Source organism: Sesamum indicum, linkage group LG5 (assembly GCF_026168435.1).
Source record: "Sesamum indicum cultivar Baizhima isolate 11 linkage group LG5, ASM2616843v1, whole genome shotgun sequence".
Classification (NCBI taxonomy): Eukaryota; Viridiplantae; Streptophyta; class Magnoliopsida; order Lamiales; family Pedaliaceae; genus Sesamum; species Sesamum indicum.
Window position 1 is genome coordinate 20,131,084 of NC_142661.1, and position 15,610 is coordinate 20,146,693.

Sequence of the window (15,610 nt, forward strand, 5' to 3'; positions counted from 1 at the left end):
ATTGAAGTACCACATGTAAAGCTTTGTGGGATTTGCAATAAGAACCATTCTCCCCCACACTTGAACCACTTTTCCTAAAATTTATGGATTAGGTGATGTAGGTGAATGTTAAAGGAGAGAATAGTGACAATCACTTTACTTACTGGTTCCAACAGCAGCCCTCTCACTGATGATGCTCATACTCCAAAAACTTACACACCATAACTTTGATTTAAAACATTAAAATCTTTCAGTATATGTCAGAGATACCAAAACCACAAGCAATTGTCCCCAATATTTAAATATTCCCACTTGCTTCTTCATCTATCATCTACCATTCTACCTACTCTTTTTTTCCTTGGACAACCATTACATTAATCAGAAACTTTCCCTATTTTTCCAACAGATTTAGGGATCACCCAATGTTTTTGTTGGTCAACTTTCTCAGTGTTGTTTTATTGGGTAAATTATAAAGTTTGTTTTTTTAAGAAAAAGAATTGCCATATTTATAGATATTTTTTTATTATTTGAAAAATTACAAAATTTTTTTGAAATTTATTATCTTCTAACAAATATCTCATCATGATAGCTCATTGTAGAGGGATTTTGTCATACTATCGTTAATTTCAAGAGGTATTTTTTGTAATTATACAAAACTAAAAGAGTTCTTTGTAATTTACTCGTATTTTATTTTGCGACTATTGCTCGTCTATCCTATAATTCTTTTTTTAATACAACACTATGATTTGGCTTTTGAAATTTAGATCCTAGAATTTAAGCTGTAATGGGATTCTTCTTTTTTGTTCAATAGTTCATATAATAAAGAAGTAGGTGTTATTTGTGAATATTAGGTTTTTATTTTTCAATAATTATTTTGACTGTTGGATTAAGTCTGAAACATATGACTTATTGTTATGTGTTGAAGTTGAAAGTCTACCCTCTACGTGTGTTCTTCTTAATAAAATAAAATAATGAATAGTCCCCCAAGTCTTAGCTAATTAATAATGTGGAATTAGGAGTAGAAAGAATGAGATGGCGGAATGAAACGCGCAAAACTCGGACAAATTTCTGTATTGATCATCTCCAATATCTGTAATTACTGAATTAAGCATTTCAGTCACTAAGGGGTTAGACGTAGGGACCGTAAATTGTTTATGAGTGAGTACTTATAAATTACTTATCGATACAGCATTCATGTCGGAACCTAAAAACTATTATTAAGAAAATACTTATAAATTACTTATCAACACGGCACTCGCCTCAGGACCTAAAACTACTTTGACGTTTAGTGTTCAAACCAAAACTGGCAAACACGTGAAAATTATTGAGGTTAGGACCAGAAATGTCGCTAATTATGTTGACAATTGCCTAAACCAAGTCGAAGTAGATGAGAAAGCTAATGTACTACCAGTTCTGGGTCGGATGCATACATTTACCAACATCCATCAGAAAGTTTAAGGTTTGTGCCTCAAAGTAGACATGAAACTCCATACTTAAAACAACTACGAAGAACTAAAAGTTGGGCAAAGAACAATCAATCAGGTAGTAGATCAAGTTAAGAAGCAGTTTTGATATTCCCGTAATGAAAAATGCAAGAAACATGAAAAAGAACAAAAGAATTCGACCAGTCGGCCTGTCTATTAAGAATTTATCGGTGTCTGAAGGGCACTTCTTGAAGGAGAATGCCACAAAATACAAAATTCTCAAGTCATATGAAATTCCCAGAAAAGGGGAAGAAAACCTTTGGGGTTTATGGGCATTTACAATCCCCACCAACTGGTCCACACACACAGCTCTATATCGAAACTCTCAAGATATAACCTAGTTATTGGTATGCTATAAGTATATAAACCCTTGGAACTTTCTTGTAAATTTTCTGTCTGTATTCCTACTTGTATCTCTAATCCTAATGCTAGTTACACCGATGAACGCCATATCCTTCCTTCGAAAGATATAATGATGATCGAGACATCGTCATGGTACCTTCGTCGATCACCTTGAGGGATATCGAGCAACTCATGGAAATCCATACCTAAAATCATCACAAGATTCATTGTATTAGCTTTAGACAGTCTCCTACATTTCTGTACATATCTGTGATGCAATTTTGTAGAGTTTCTTACCAGCTTTCTTGGCAGCACGGAATAGAACTTCTTCAACAAGATGTTGGGCTGGATCTCCCTCAGGGAATGTTGACATGAATGTTTCAACTTCTGAAACGGCCTCTTGATTGGTGAAGTACTGGTAGAGGCCATCCGAAGACAAGATCAAGAACTTGTCCTTGGGGTCAAGTCTGTGGTGGCAAAGAGACGGCGAGCATGTAATGTAGGGTGCAGTTCCAATGTAGTCAATTCTGAACATTTCAAGAAGTGCATTGTTCCATTTGGGCTGCAATACAAGAAAACACAGTTTACAATGTTAATCATCAATTCAGGAAATTCTCTCCTAGTTATATGAACTCCCATATTTCTTTCTCAATCATGATCGTTAAAATGAAAGCAAATAGTGGAGCAAATATGGATACAGAAACGATATTGGTGTATCGGCTAGCATCTTCTATATATAGGTCGGGAGAACAGAGGATTATGAGCTGCGTCTATTTATGCATTAACAGAATGCATCACATGTATAAGTCATGTAATGGAGCTTGAAGAGGAGAAGCCAAGAAGTAGGTTCTTTACCTGTTTGAGAAAGCCAGCTCCAAATGCCCGAGTGACCTTCAGAGAACCTTTCACTCTGTCGTTGATAACTGCAGAAGCATCATCTGGATGAGCATTCCTAATCCTCCTTAGTTCCTGGGAATATGCAAAACACAGAACATTTTTAGTACATGAAGGAACTAACAACGCAAGATTCAACCTTAAAGAAGAAATATGAAAATATGTTTACCTCCTTAACTGATGTACTATGATCCATTGTGAGCTGACAAGAACTCAAATTATGCACGTTCTCATATTCATAACCATAGAGTGATGATTCTTCATAGTCCTTCTTCATCCTTTCAATTTGAGCATCATTCTCAACCTTTTGAGCTAAAACACCCCTACTATCCCCAACATTCATCAGATAAACATCATCACCTTTCATCACCATCGCCAGAACACAAGATCCCATCAAGGCCAACTCGGGATTCTCCATTAACATCATATCAGTTATCTCCAAATACGATACTTCAGTCTTCCTCAATGCTTCAGACAACGCTTTCAAAACTCCCAAATGATTAACGGTCATAGTATTATTACCTGCAACCCCATCAGGTCCCAAATTGCTCAATTTCTCCCTCAACTTCCTGTCAAGTTCTACCCTTTCTTTACTATCCAAACTCTTTGAGATAAAAGAAGCATCAATCGTATTTTCGCAGGAACCGCCCTTATCACACCACAACAACCCTTTAAGCTCCTTGTAAACATTGGAATAGAGATTATTCAACAGAAAATCAGTAGCATCAGGGCCGTTAAATCCATCATAAATCCCAACAAAAATCCATCCATGTTCCTCAGATATCACAATATGCACTCTATCCTCACCAGCTTTCCCCTGTGCCCACTGCACATTTTGACTTCCAAAAGATTCATTCCCAACATCATCATTCTCATAAATTAAACTCATGTCACTACTCAAATTATGACTGGTAACAGTACTACTGTTTCCACTGTTACTCCCACTCACAACAACGTTATTATGCTCGTTATCACTAATCCTCAACTCTTTAGAAAAACCCCAGAAAGATTTTGACATCACTTTTTTCAAATTTTTAACCAAAGCCCATTTCTTGGATTTAGGTCTGTACCTCTGCAACTGATCAAACTGATTCTCCAGTGGCCCAGATATGAAGCTCCGTTCAATCGGACCGGACAAGAACCCTCGCTCGATTGGTCCTGATCCCGGGACAGAACTCCTTAAAATCGGGCCGGATTTAACTGTGGAGATAGAGTTCCTAGGAATTGGTTGGAGGGGAATAGAGGAGAAAAAATTGGAGCTTTCAAAAGCTGAAGCCTTGTCGATTAAAGCTGAGCTATTGTAAGCAAAAGGGTCAGTGGAGAGAGGCGTGGAGGTGTTGGCGGAGATGGAGGCGCCGGAGATGGTCCTAAAAGCCGTCGTTTGTGGGGCGGCGAAAGAATCTTCCAGCGATTGAGTCTTGTGAAGTGGGTCGGGTCGTATGTAGCAGAAAGAGTGGCCCAATCCCTCATCAAGAGGATCCGATAAACAAACTGCGATGTCGTTCCTTCGCCGGGAAATCTCCCCGGCGTCTCCCGCGAAGCATAGACTCATCTTTCCTATTCCATTCCCCATCTTTTACAGAAACTCAAAAGAAGAGACTCAATCTGTTCCCTTTTGCGTTCAAGAGCCAAAATAGAGATCAAAAGGGTCGGAGTCGAAAGAGTTGAAAATTCATGAGTTGGTAACCTGAGTTGAGAGAGAGAGAGAGAGATGAGGAGGAGGAGATAAATGAGGAGAGAGAGAGTTGACTTTGGAAGACGTTTGATTAAAAATGTAAGATTTGTTTAATATTCGATGCATATGGTTTTGGTGGGCTGCAGAGGTCGTTGACTATCAATATCTTATACTTCCACCCCCCCCCCCCCCCCCCACATATATACAGACAATACAGATATATCTTATTTTTCTCAAATACCATTCACTGCCTTAATCAATATATTTAAATTAAAATTAATTTAATAAATAAAATTGTTCAAACAAATGAATATATTCAAATAAAATAAAATAATAATAAACCAATATAAAAGTATACATATATTCATATTCGTGGAATTTGAATTCACGATTTTTCTTATTTTGAAACTCCAATTTTAATCAATCAATCAAAGTCTCGGTGATATATATACACTAGTGTGTTTTATCGTTTAAAAATGATGGAATCACTACACATAGTATGCCCCGACTCATCAGCGTATTTTTTTGTTTTACGTTCCATAACTCTTCCTCAGCCAAGCTTGGGCAGAATAGGCGAGCAAGTACAAGTATTAGTAGCATAACAAAAATGCCTTCCTCATCATTAATATGTTTGCTCGCGGCAATTGTGAACTCTCGGGAGAACCGATGACTGCATCTTTGATGCAGTGCTAGTACATCTGTCCATGCACGGATTAAATTAATTAATAATTAACATATATTTTATAAAAGTTTTAATTATGTAAAAATAATATGAAAGAGGTGTTTTTTAATTAATAACACAAATAAGTTTTATTCTTCAAATTACATTGCATCAATATTAAAGAAATTAAAATTCACAATCTATAAAAAAATATATATAAACAAAAATAATTGAATAAGTATTACTTTTATAAATTAAAAGAGAACCATCTTCATATTGAAGAAAGTTATTAAGAATAAATTCAATTATGACAAACTGAAAATTCTTAAGAAGATAAATTGCAAATTATATGATGAAAATATAGTTAATTTGTTGAAGTTGAGCTTATAATATATGAAATAAAATAATAAACCAATCAAATGACTAATTCATAAAATTGCAACGTTAACACAAAAATAATATATTTCATGAACCCGTAAAAAATTAAAAACCAATGAAAAAATTTCAAGCATAAGAAATTTTTATGAACTCATAAAAATTAATAAATACAAATGAAATAAAAATATTTATAATTAACAGAAAAATCATATATTTCATGAACTCATGAAAAAAATAGATACTAAAAAATTCAATCTTTCATGATCTCATTAAATGAAAGTTAATAATAAAAAAATTAAAAATCAAGGAAAAGAATTTCGAACATAAGAAATTTTATGAAGTTATAAAAAAATAATAAAGACAAATTAAACCAAAATGATTATAATTAACACAAAAACTCATATATTTCATGAACTCATAAAATAAAAACTCATACTAAAATTATGAATTTAAAAAAAATCAAAAAGATAATTTCTAATAATTTTATTAATTTTAGTAATTTTTGGAAATTTAAGTTTCTCAAATTTCTGAAAATTATATACATTTCTGTAATTTCTGAAATTTTGCTTCTTGTTTTGTATTTTTTCAATTTTTTGTGCAATTTTTTCTGTATTTAAAAAAAAATCATGTAATTTCTATAATTTCAACAAATATATGTTTACGTAATTTTTGAAAATAATAGTTTTTGAAAAATTAATTTCAAAAGTATGAATTAAAAATGAATAATATCTATCAATTAATAATAAATAGGGGATATAATTTAAACATATTAAATGCATTGAAAATAATAATATACATTACCAAATAGAGAATTTTTACAATTAAAAAAATTTAAAATTCTAGAAAATTAGTATTGAGTCAAAATTGCTCAATTTTGATCAAAACACTTGCTTCAAATATATATATTAATAGATATTTATTATTATTACCATTACATTATCTATACTATTATTTAGAAAGAAAGAATAATACAGATGTGTTATAGATATAAAGTAGCAGTTTTGACAATAGCGTTTCATTTTTTTATAATTTCAAAAATTCCCATCAACTGATAAGGCAACTAACTTGTTTAATTTTTTAAATTTTATATTAACGTAATAATATAATTTATTTTTATTTATAATATATTATAAAATATAAATAATTATTTATTATATGTATGTAATAACAATGTATAATATTATTAGATGAGGAAAAGAGATGGAATTAGGGAAAAACTTTGAGAGTGGTATGAGAAAATGGTGGCTGGGAAGCCGTCCGTCAATATCACGCATCTCTATTTAATTATAATTTAAAATATTAGTTTTATATGTATTTTTACCCTTCTTGCATGCTGAATAACTCAATCGTTTCTGGAAGCACTCCCCACTATTTTAAATAATCATCTCCTTGCCTCCATACGGACTCTCCTCTACCCGCTACATAAATCATCTCATGCAACGCCCTCCTACCCAATTAAATATTTTTCTTAAATTTTTTAAAATAATTTATGAAAATATCAATTAGATATAATTTCTCTTAAACTAGATGATTTATTATCACACCTACCCCTATTAAATATTGGAAAATGTGCACTACTTTTATTCTTTGGAGATATAGCTCATATAAACTATCTCTTATCCCATATTAAATGTCAAATATCCAGAAGAATCTACCTTTTTTTTTATGAATGTATAGATAAAAAATTTCAAATAATATTGAAAAGAAAAGGATAAAAGTGTCACATCCACAATAAAAATAAATTTCCTTTAGTCTCATCATAACACATTAGGCACCGACCATATTCGATGTGTGTATATAATTTAAGATTTTATTATATACATTCAATTAAATGAACAACAAGGATAATAAAACAAATAGTTTATTAAAACTACTCAAATATTTTAAAATTACCTCCCTACAATGAGCTGTAATGATAGGGTATTTGTTAGACAAATTATTACTTTTATAAAATTATTTATACTTTTTTAAATAATAAAAAATATTTATAATTATAATAAAAATTTAAAATAATTTACCCAAAGTCGCACCGCAAAGGCTTCACGCAGAGTAAAACGGCGCACGCGCACACGGGAGAAACACGGATTTTAAGTACGCGTGTTGTACAGTGGTTTTGACTTTTCATGCTATTTGACTTTTACTTTATTTCCTAAAATTCAACCTCCTACATCTTCCTGCCTTTTTTTTTTTTTTAAATTTTTCCTATTAAAACTTACACGTTTTAACACTCAGAAAATAAAAAAAAATAAAATAAAATAATGAATGTGGTAAGTAGTGGAAAAATATTGAAAAAAGAAATTGCAATTATTAATAAATTTATTAATATTGGACACAATTGAAATTGTCTTCTTTGTTAGAGACGAAGAGGATCAATCAAAAATTATTCTGAAAAGATTATTTAATACGACTTTGTTTATATATATGGACTCGATGTGTTTTGGTCAATCAATTGTTAAACTCACAAATACTAATTATTCCACCTTCCCATCTGAATTTAATTCGTTTTACTTTATTAGTTATTAATTAATAATTAATGTATTCTGAGTTACACATCAAAGTAGGCAATTAATTGCCTTTCTTGGCAAGTTTTTTTGCATTTGTGTGGATAAATTAATTATAACGAGTTTTATTGAAATTTATTATAGTCATAAATACTTTTTTGTTGTTCGAAAATTATAAATACCGCCTCATATTTGATGAGATTATATAAAATTAATGTTAATTTTGTCTTGTTGTATCTTATTATAAACAAATTAAAAAATTATAAAAAAATAGACGAGGTGGATGGAAACTTTTTTAAAATTATAAAAAAAAACTATCCACTTAGTCTATAAAAAATTTAAAATAAATAACTAAAATTATAATCTAAGGTCTACAATGGTATTTTGATTAGTTTGTCCACGGAAAATAAATGAAAACTAACGATTCTGAGCTACTTGTTGAATGGCAGTTAAAGTCACTAAGTATTAATAATTTTTTAACAATAAAAAATTATTTATAATTATACCAAATATCATAAAAGCCAGATGCAATATACTATTTGTTATAAATGACTTTGCGTGCTAGCTTTCTCATTAGTTGACTGGACCCTATTATAGGCAATCTGAACCATTCGCAGCTTGACTATTTGAAAATTCAGCGTCCCAAATTGCACGACCAAAATTGCAACAGCTGTAGCTAGCTAACAATTCTTTCATTTATTACCTTTTTTGGTACTGGTATTAATTAATTAAATAAATTAAGGGAGATAACATTGAACTTTATATTTCCAGGAGCCTAATAGTAAGCTACATTAATTATATACACATAAGTCAAATAATATTGGCATATAACTAGAAAACTATTTTAACACGTTAGGACGGCATTAAGCATGTCCACAATGAATTTTTGTTTAGTAATTACTAATAAAATTATGGCCTATGATCCACTGGTAGGTCCAACCCACACCACCCAAGCCGACACCTTTGGATGGCAGCCCACTCACCTCTTTAGTTCACTCTTTGCTCAGCCCAAGTCGCCAATCTAATCCACTAATCCGACCTGAATGCTGCTATATTTTTCTTCAATCTTCTACAGTCGTAACCGTAAATCTAAGTTCCCTCAATCTCTCGCCTCCTAATCCCCATCTCCCTTCACTCACTATGATTTTTATCGTATCTTCTCTTCTCGATTTCTCCCTTCACCGTTCTTCTCTATCACCATCATCAATGCCTCCTCCCCAATTGTTTCTGGTAAGAATAATAGATAAAACAAAAATCTTCTTTCCCTTTCTCCTATCTTGTTAATAGTGTTTTTCGTGAACTATCTCCTAAGTGGAAATCCAAGTGGTTGATTTGGATATGTGTGATCCTTTGTTGACAAATTCCTTAGTGGTGCGTTTTGGGCTTTCAGCAACCGGTGTGTGGTTGCCGGCCTTGGTGGCTATGGGCTACTTATCACCAGATCTAACCTCTGAGCCTAACATTTTTCTATTCTCATTTATCTATTATTGTCTTTTATAAATCTAAAAATATCTGTTAATATTTTCTGTAATATTAATTTATGATATTAAGGGTTTTCGTAACCGACAATTCATTATAATAGTTGATTAGGGCATTCGTTATTTGAGCTTACTGCGGGAGGGTTTTCGCTCAATAGTAATTAGTAATATGTAGAGATTATTACCAATGTCGAAGCTTGTTTCAATTAAATTATGGGATTCATTAGAATTTTCATGAATAATGTAGATACAATTCAAATTTTCAGTGTATAAATTTTAGAAAACTAATTTTTATTAAAAAATTTAAACTATTAGAAAGGAGGATCTTGCGTATACATTTAAATCCATTTTAAAAATGTAAAATTATATTTTTTTGAAATAAATTTTAAAATTATACTTACAATCCTACACCATTTCGTAAGAATTTGGATGAAAAATACTAACGCTAGTAAAAAAAAATGCATAAATTTCTTATTTTACCCTTCATTTAATATATTTACGTAATAATTTTACACTTATAAGGAAAAAACTATAATGATGTTAACCTCATTCCATATATATATATAAATATTAGATTTATCTCTTTTAAATACAAAAATATACATGTGAATGTTAAATTAGGGACAAAATTAAAAATTTATGTAATTTTTTTTTTGTTAACATCAGCATTTTTTGTCCAACTTTAGCAGAAGGTATCAGGTGTAAATAGAGAATTTTTTAATGGGATGTAAGTGCAATTCTAATATCTTTTTCTTTTTTCAGAAAAGCTGTAATTTGATATTTATAGATGAAGTCTATATACAATTAACCTAAAAGAAAATGAAAGAAACCATAATTTGGTTCAGCGTTTAGCCTCCAAATTGCTGAATTTTCAAACTTGGAATAGTGATATCATAACATATATATGTGTTGGTCAATTGCAAATTGTAGACGTTCAACTCAGGTGGCTCTTGATTTCATGACTTTTCATTTTCCGTTGCTATTATTATTAATTAATTTTCTCAGCCGTTCATTCTTCCAAATCCAGTCCAACTTCACCGTTCTGGCCTGGCCCATTGGACTGCTAATGAAAGCCCATTTCCCACACCTCCTTTATGCTAAGTTTAATCAATGAGTTTTAGTGAAAAAAGGAAAGGAAAAAACATTTTTTAAATTCACTATATATAGTAAAGGGCTTCACCATACAATAAGTCATTATATATACATAATAAATTCACAACAAAAATAAGTTCAAAAACTTTCTACCACGACTCTCTCTAAAACTCGAGTTCTTCATCTTTATTGGCATCAAACCTCAAGGTCTCGATACTGTATTTCAAGTTGGTTTATAATTTTTTTTTCACAAGTCCTAAGGAGATTGGGCATCCGATTTAAGAAGGAGTCGTTAGTCCTTAGATCGACATTTGGAGCAAAGAATCAGGGAATAATCTTTATTTCAAATATTGTAACAATATTTTTTATTTAAATTTATAAAATTTTATCTTGTCCACATTTTTTCTAGAATTGTAATTATTTTTTGCAGACACAAAATTTATATCAAGATAAAAATATTTATTAAGATTTCAAAGGTTGGTAGTAACTAATTTGGTAGACAAAATATAAATTATCTAAAATAACCTTACTTATTTTTTCCTTAAATAACTAAACATTTTGATTAATTAGTTATATTGATAACTTTGAATTCGTGCACATTTAAAATTTATTTATTTATTTTCATTCAATTAAATAAATATGTTAAAATTTTAAATTATGCATACACATCAAGTGCGTTTAAATTATTTATATTAACAACATTCCTTATCAAACTCTTTAATTTTAATTAGTGTAATATTTTATGAATTTTAATTTCATTAAATTATTTTTATTTAATTTATGTGAAATTATTTTTATAATTATTGATGATTAATGGCGAAAAAGGCGAGAAGGAAAAATGGGGAACAGTTGCGGAAGAGGCGCCAAAAGTATACAAATGCTAACTGCTAACCAATAAAAATTTGGTGACTCTAAAACTTGGTTTATTTATTTATTTATGGGAAAAGGAGAAAAGCTCTCCTCTCTTCTCTCGCTCTAAATTTGGGTGCATGGGCATGACCGCAGACCATAACATGGACGTCGGATCAACCGGGTTTCCCCACAAAGGTATGCTATTTATGAAATCTACGTATCTCGTTGTGATCTGGTAATGTGAATGATCAAATTTTGATGCTGGTATGAAGAAATATCTCTGCCTTTTGATCGTATCTCGTGTCTCTCCTTCTTTGAGAAACCTGAACGTGCGATTGAATTTCTTGAGGATTTAAACACTCAGCTACAGGGATTCTTCGTGAATTTCAGCAAATTACGGAAATGTTGATCCTACATTCTTATATTCGGTTGATGTATGGGAGCTCATAAAATTGAGTTGGCGGTTTGAATCAGGGCTTGGTTATGGGAAAAGGTGTTGACTGAAATTATATAATATATGTAGCAACAGAATGGGGAAGAACTTGCGTCAGCAGGACTCTCATATGCCGTTGAACCATGGCCCAGGATGTATGTGGGGAATATTTCAGCATTTGCATCGTAGTAAGTGGCAAAGTGTCAGGAAAAGGCTTCCTCATAAGAGACATGCTTCGGCAAAAAATTCCTCTGGTAAACTGTTTCAATCACCATATTGTTTCAATAGCTGTGATTACGATTGGAATCCTATTGAATTTTGCAAGTGTTTGCAGATCAAGAGAGTGCGGGAACTGGTACGGAGACTGCTGAAATCCCAGAAAACATTGAATCTGCAGTCGGAAGTTCTGCTGTATGTTTTTTGTTATTTCTTGTTCTCTTAATAAATAAAGTGTGTTGATGGTGAGAGTGTGAAGAGTACTTGTCAATGTCATCAGGTCGAAACAAAATGCGTGGAGCGTGGTCCAGCACCAAAAACCTCAATTAAATCTCGACTAAGAGCTTTAATTACAGAGGAGATGTCTAAAAGGAGGGGCCGCCATCGCAGGAGTTCTTCTTGCCCCATAAGGACACAGTCAGAAACAGGGTCATCTTCTGAGAATAATCCGAAAGCTGAGTTATTGGGGTGTCATGGTAGAGCACACTCAGTTGCTTTATTGGACCCTCCCTTGCCAAAAGACGCGGAAGAAAACAGCAGCAACAAAAATGTGTGTGGGGTGTGTGCCACAATGCTCAACTCAAATTACTTGAAGCAAAATGCGGTTGATAAGGTAGGGGGAGAACCAGCTAGAGATCACACTCTTCTTCAAGGCAAGTTGATATGTGCGGTCGAGCCTAGTAAATGTGCTTCACTTCAAGAATCAAAGCTATTTATGGACGCCTTAGATTTGCTTAACATGAGAAAAGAAGTATTCCTGAAAATCATGCAAGATCCAACTTCTTCATTAGCTCATCAGTTGCAGTGCAGGCAGATGGCCAATTTGAGGTCTGGATTGACCAAGTCGGTCTCATTTCCAGCGTCTTGTTCATCGGAAGTTAGAACTTGTAAGTCGTACAATCCTGTAACCAAACAGGAAAAACAGGACAATGAACTGCATCGTCGTATGGAAGTGACGAAAGAAGTCAATAAGCATTTGCCGGCATTAAAAGGTTCGTATACGGAGCTCGAGCTTTCAGGCAATGCTTCTCCAAGTTCAGCCAACATGCTGAGGAAAAGGCAAGATGGAAGTGTTGCCCTCAATCGTTTCAAGAATCTCAGAGAGAAAATAAAACATGTAATCAGGGACAGAAAGAAAGAGTCGAATCGGATTATTATGGACGCAGTGCAACATAAAGTTCCTTATGGTCGTGGAGTCTCAAGGGATGGAAATGACGATGGTCATATGACTCCAGACTTCAACAAGTTTAGCCAGTACAGTCCTGGCAGCAGTTGGAGTAGCCAACTACGTTCTGATTTCAGCAAAAGCCCATTGCAACGCTTCAAAAGAACATCCTCGTTTAATGAATCGGTTGATAGGTACAATAGGTTACTTGAGATTAACTTAAACAGAGAAACAAAAGACCAGATCTCTGAGAGGGTAAGGTCCAGAACAGACACAGCCTCACCTATTCCAGAAAAACGTCCTACACTGGGAAGGATTCTTTCGCTTCCTGATCTCAGGTCTTACTCCTTCATTCATATTGATGATTCTCCCAGCAATAGTTCTTTGCACACATCCGACACATTAGCTGCAGGAAACATAAGTGCCGGAAATATTGGCCTAACTGAACAAAGGCCATTATATCGTCTAGGTTCAGAGAATAAAATTCACCAATATGGTGTTTTAGAAACTGAAAGTCAAGAAAACTTGTTTAATGCGGGAGAGACTTTTGAGGATTCAGCTGATTCAAAGACCTGGGAGACTGCATCATCCTACGATTTGAATTTTGAAACTGTCTTGAGTTCAGCTCCTCAGTCATCAGAGCCATATCAGGTTTCTGGGAATGATTCCAACTGTCAGGCTGATGAAATTGGCCAAGGGCTTGCCGTATCTGTGTTAGATGGTAAGTTTCATGAGGTCAACTCTCATAACAAATGTCTCTCAATCTTCATTTATAATCTCATTACATGAATGGCTCTTACACGAGTTAGTTTCGCTAAAACCTATACTTCATGACTGCAGATACAAAGTCTGAACAAAGGCACCCATCTCCGATGGAAGAGGATTCTTCAGCCATTCAGCAGGATTTATCCAACATGAGTCCTTGTATTATATCAGAAAACATGATTGACAGTGATACTTTGGAGAATCAAGTCAAGAAATTCTACGACGACCTTTTGCGTGTTCAGGTGGATGCCAAGAATGAAGCTGAATTCAATTATGTAAAAGATGTTTTAGAACTATCTGGTTTCAGCAGGAACGAGATTCTTGGGAGATGGCATTCTGCAGAGCACCCTGTCAATCCAGCGGTGTTTGTTGAAGTGGAAGGGTGCCTGGTAGCTCAACCCGAGTGTTCAGGCAATGAAGAAGGAGGAAGCTGTGATCACCTTCTCTTGTTTGATTTAATCAATGAGGTCCTGCTAGAAATCTACGAGAGATCGTTTTGCTACTGGCCGATGCCTCTGACTAGCCGGTCACGTATGCATCAAATGCCCAAGGGTCACCGTGTTTTGGAAGAGGTCTGGACAGAAATAAGTTGGTTGCTGAGCTGTAAGCTTGAATTTGATCAAGCCATAGATGATGCTGTGAGCCGGGATTTGAGCAAACATGATGGTTGGATGAATCTCCAATTTGATGGCGAGTGTGTGGCGCTTGAGGTGGAAGATCTAATACTTGATGATCTTATTGAAGAGATGATTTCCACCTGAGTACCGATTTTATGTTAGTTTCAGGTGTATCTGTCTCTTATCATGCCATTAGCCTTAGTAGGTCAAAGAATTAGGACAAATAGGAGCGGTTCTTGACAAGTATATATATATTAATCATATTGTATAGATTGAAGTGTATGATCATTCTTTACTCCGGGAGGCAGCACCATCAGTTCCTTGCTGCAAATAGATAACAATAGGAAGAAAAAGAATACGATGCGATCAGTAATGAATTACAGTTTGCAGTTGCAGGGAAACAATGATTTTATGATGAAGTGCTGAAGTCATTGCTTTTGCATATTTCTTATTCAAAAGATAATCAAGTAAAGCGAAGCTATCCCCTGATATGCAAACCTTACTACTATTCAAGTACCGAATAATGCAGTTTGTTCTAATGGATTTACGAAATACATGTTTGAGCCCTCTTTCTTGGAAATGTTTGTGTAGTCAGGGTGCGATGAGGAGTAGAATAGTTTGAGAAGTAGTGATCTGAGGGAATGACGTCTTGGGTTCAATCTGACAGTGATAAATCCTTTTATCGAGAGTACTACTGGGTTGATCTCAAACACAATCTTTAGGCTTTGTTGGGAAAAATGTTGGAATCCTTGGAACTCAGGCTGACATGAATTCCCAATGCAACAGGATGGAAGATCAAGCTGCTGCAGGTGGTGGAGTTGCTGATGTTGTTGTTCATCCCTTGGACAACGGATAGAAGAGAATCGCGTTTTTGCATTCACGCCTTCCTTTGTATTTTAGCCTTTTGTACAGTCATGGGCTTATGTCATTTATTCGGCATGCTATAGGTCCACGTAAGCATGTTAGTTAGTTGCGGATTAGTTAGACAGTTGGGAGGTAATTCAGTTTATTTAAAAGGGAGAGATCGTCTTCTTCATTTTCGACTGTAACAGAACACTTGAACAGAAATGGAGTTTGG

The 15,610-nt window shown here is 33.6% G+C and overlaps 2 protein-coding genes across 2 annotated transcripts; one reads left to right on the top strand and one right to left on the bottom strand.

Moving 5' to 3' along the window:
- Window positions 1-1,586: 1,586 nt before the first annotated feature.
- LOC105161470 (putative protein phosphatase 2C 4) lies at window positions 1,587-4,476 on the bottom strand. Its single transcript, XM_011079168.3, has 4 exons — window positions 2,869-4,476; window positions 2,661-2,774; window positions 2,103-2,367; window positions 1,587-2,011 (listed from the first exon to the last, which is right to left on the bottom strand). Exons 1-4 carry the CDS (start codon window positions 4,270-4,272, stop codon window positions 1,896-1,898), a joined length of 1,899 nt encoding a protein of 632 aa, XP_011077470.1. The 5' UTR covers window positions 4,273-4,476; the 3' UTR covers window positions 1,587-1,895.
- A 7,065-nt stretch (window positions 4,477-11,541) lies between these two features.
- Window positions 11,542-15,241, top strand: DAU1 (TRM32-like protein (DUF3741)). Its single transcript, XM_011079169.3, has 4 exons — window positions 11,542-12,023; window positions 12,104-12,180; window positions 12,266-13,871; window positions 13,991-15,241. Exons 1-4 carry the CDS (start codon window positions 11,867-11,869, stop codon window positions 14,674-14,676), a joined length of 2,526 nt encoding a protein of 841 aa, XP_011077471.1. The 5' UTR covers window positions 11,542-11,866; the 3' UTR covers window positions 14,677-15,241.
- The last annotated feature ends 369 nt before the right edge of the window (window positions 15,242-15,610 follow it).

What these genes read in the sequence shown, in the direction of transcription:
- LOC105161470 (XM_011079168.3), bottom strand. Translation starts at nt 4,272, where the DNA reads ATGGGGAATGGAATAGGAAAGATGAGTCTATGCTTCGCGGGAGACGCC. An exon ending in ATAGTACATCAGTTAAGGAG is followed by an intron (nt 2,775 to 2,868) that starts GTAAACATATTT and finishes GCATATTCCCAG; the next exon opens with GAACTAAGGAGGATTAGGAA. An exon ending in GAGCTGGCTTTCTCAAACAG is followed by an intron (nt 2,368 to 2,660) that starts GTAAAGAACCTA and finishes CTTGTATTGCAG; the next exon opens with CCCAAATGGAACAATGCACT.
- DAU1 (XM_011079169.3), top strand. Translation starts at nt 11,867, where the DNA reads ATGGGGAAGAACTTGCGTCAGCAGGACTCTCATATGCCGTTGAACCAT. An exon ending in TTCGGCAAAAAATTCCTCTG is followed by an intron (nt 12,024 to 12,103) that starts GTAAACTGTTTC and finishes AAGTGTTTGCAG; the next exon opens with ATCAAGAGAGTGCGGGAACT. An exon ending in TGCCGTATCTGTGTTAGATG is followed by an intron (nt 13,872 to 13,990) that starts GTAAGTTTCATG and finishes TCATGACTGCAG; the next exon opens with ATACAAAGTCTGAACAAAGG.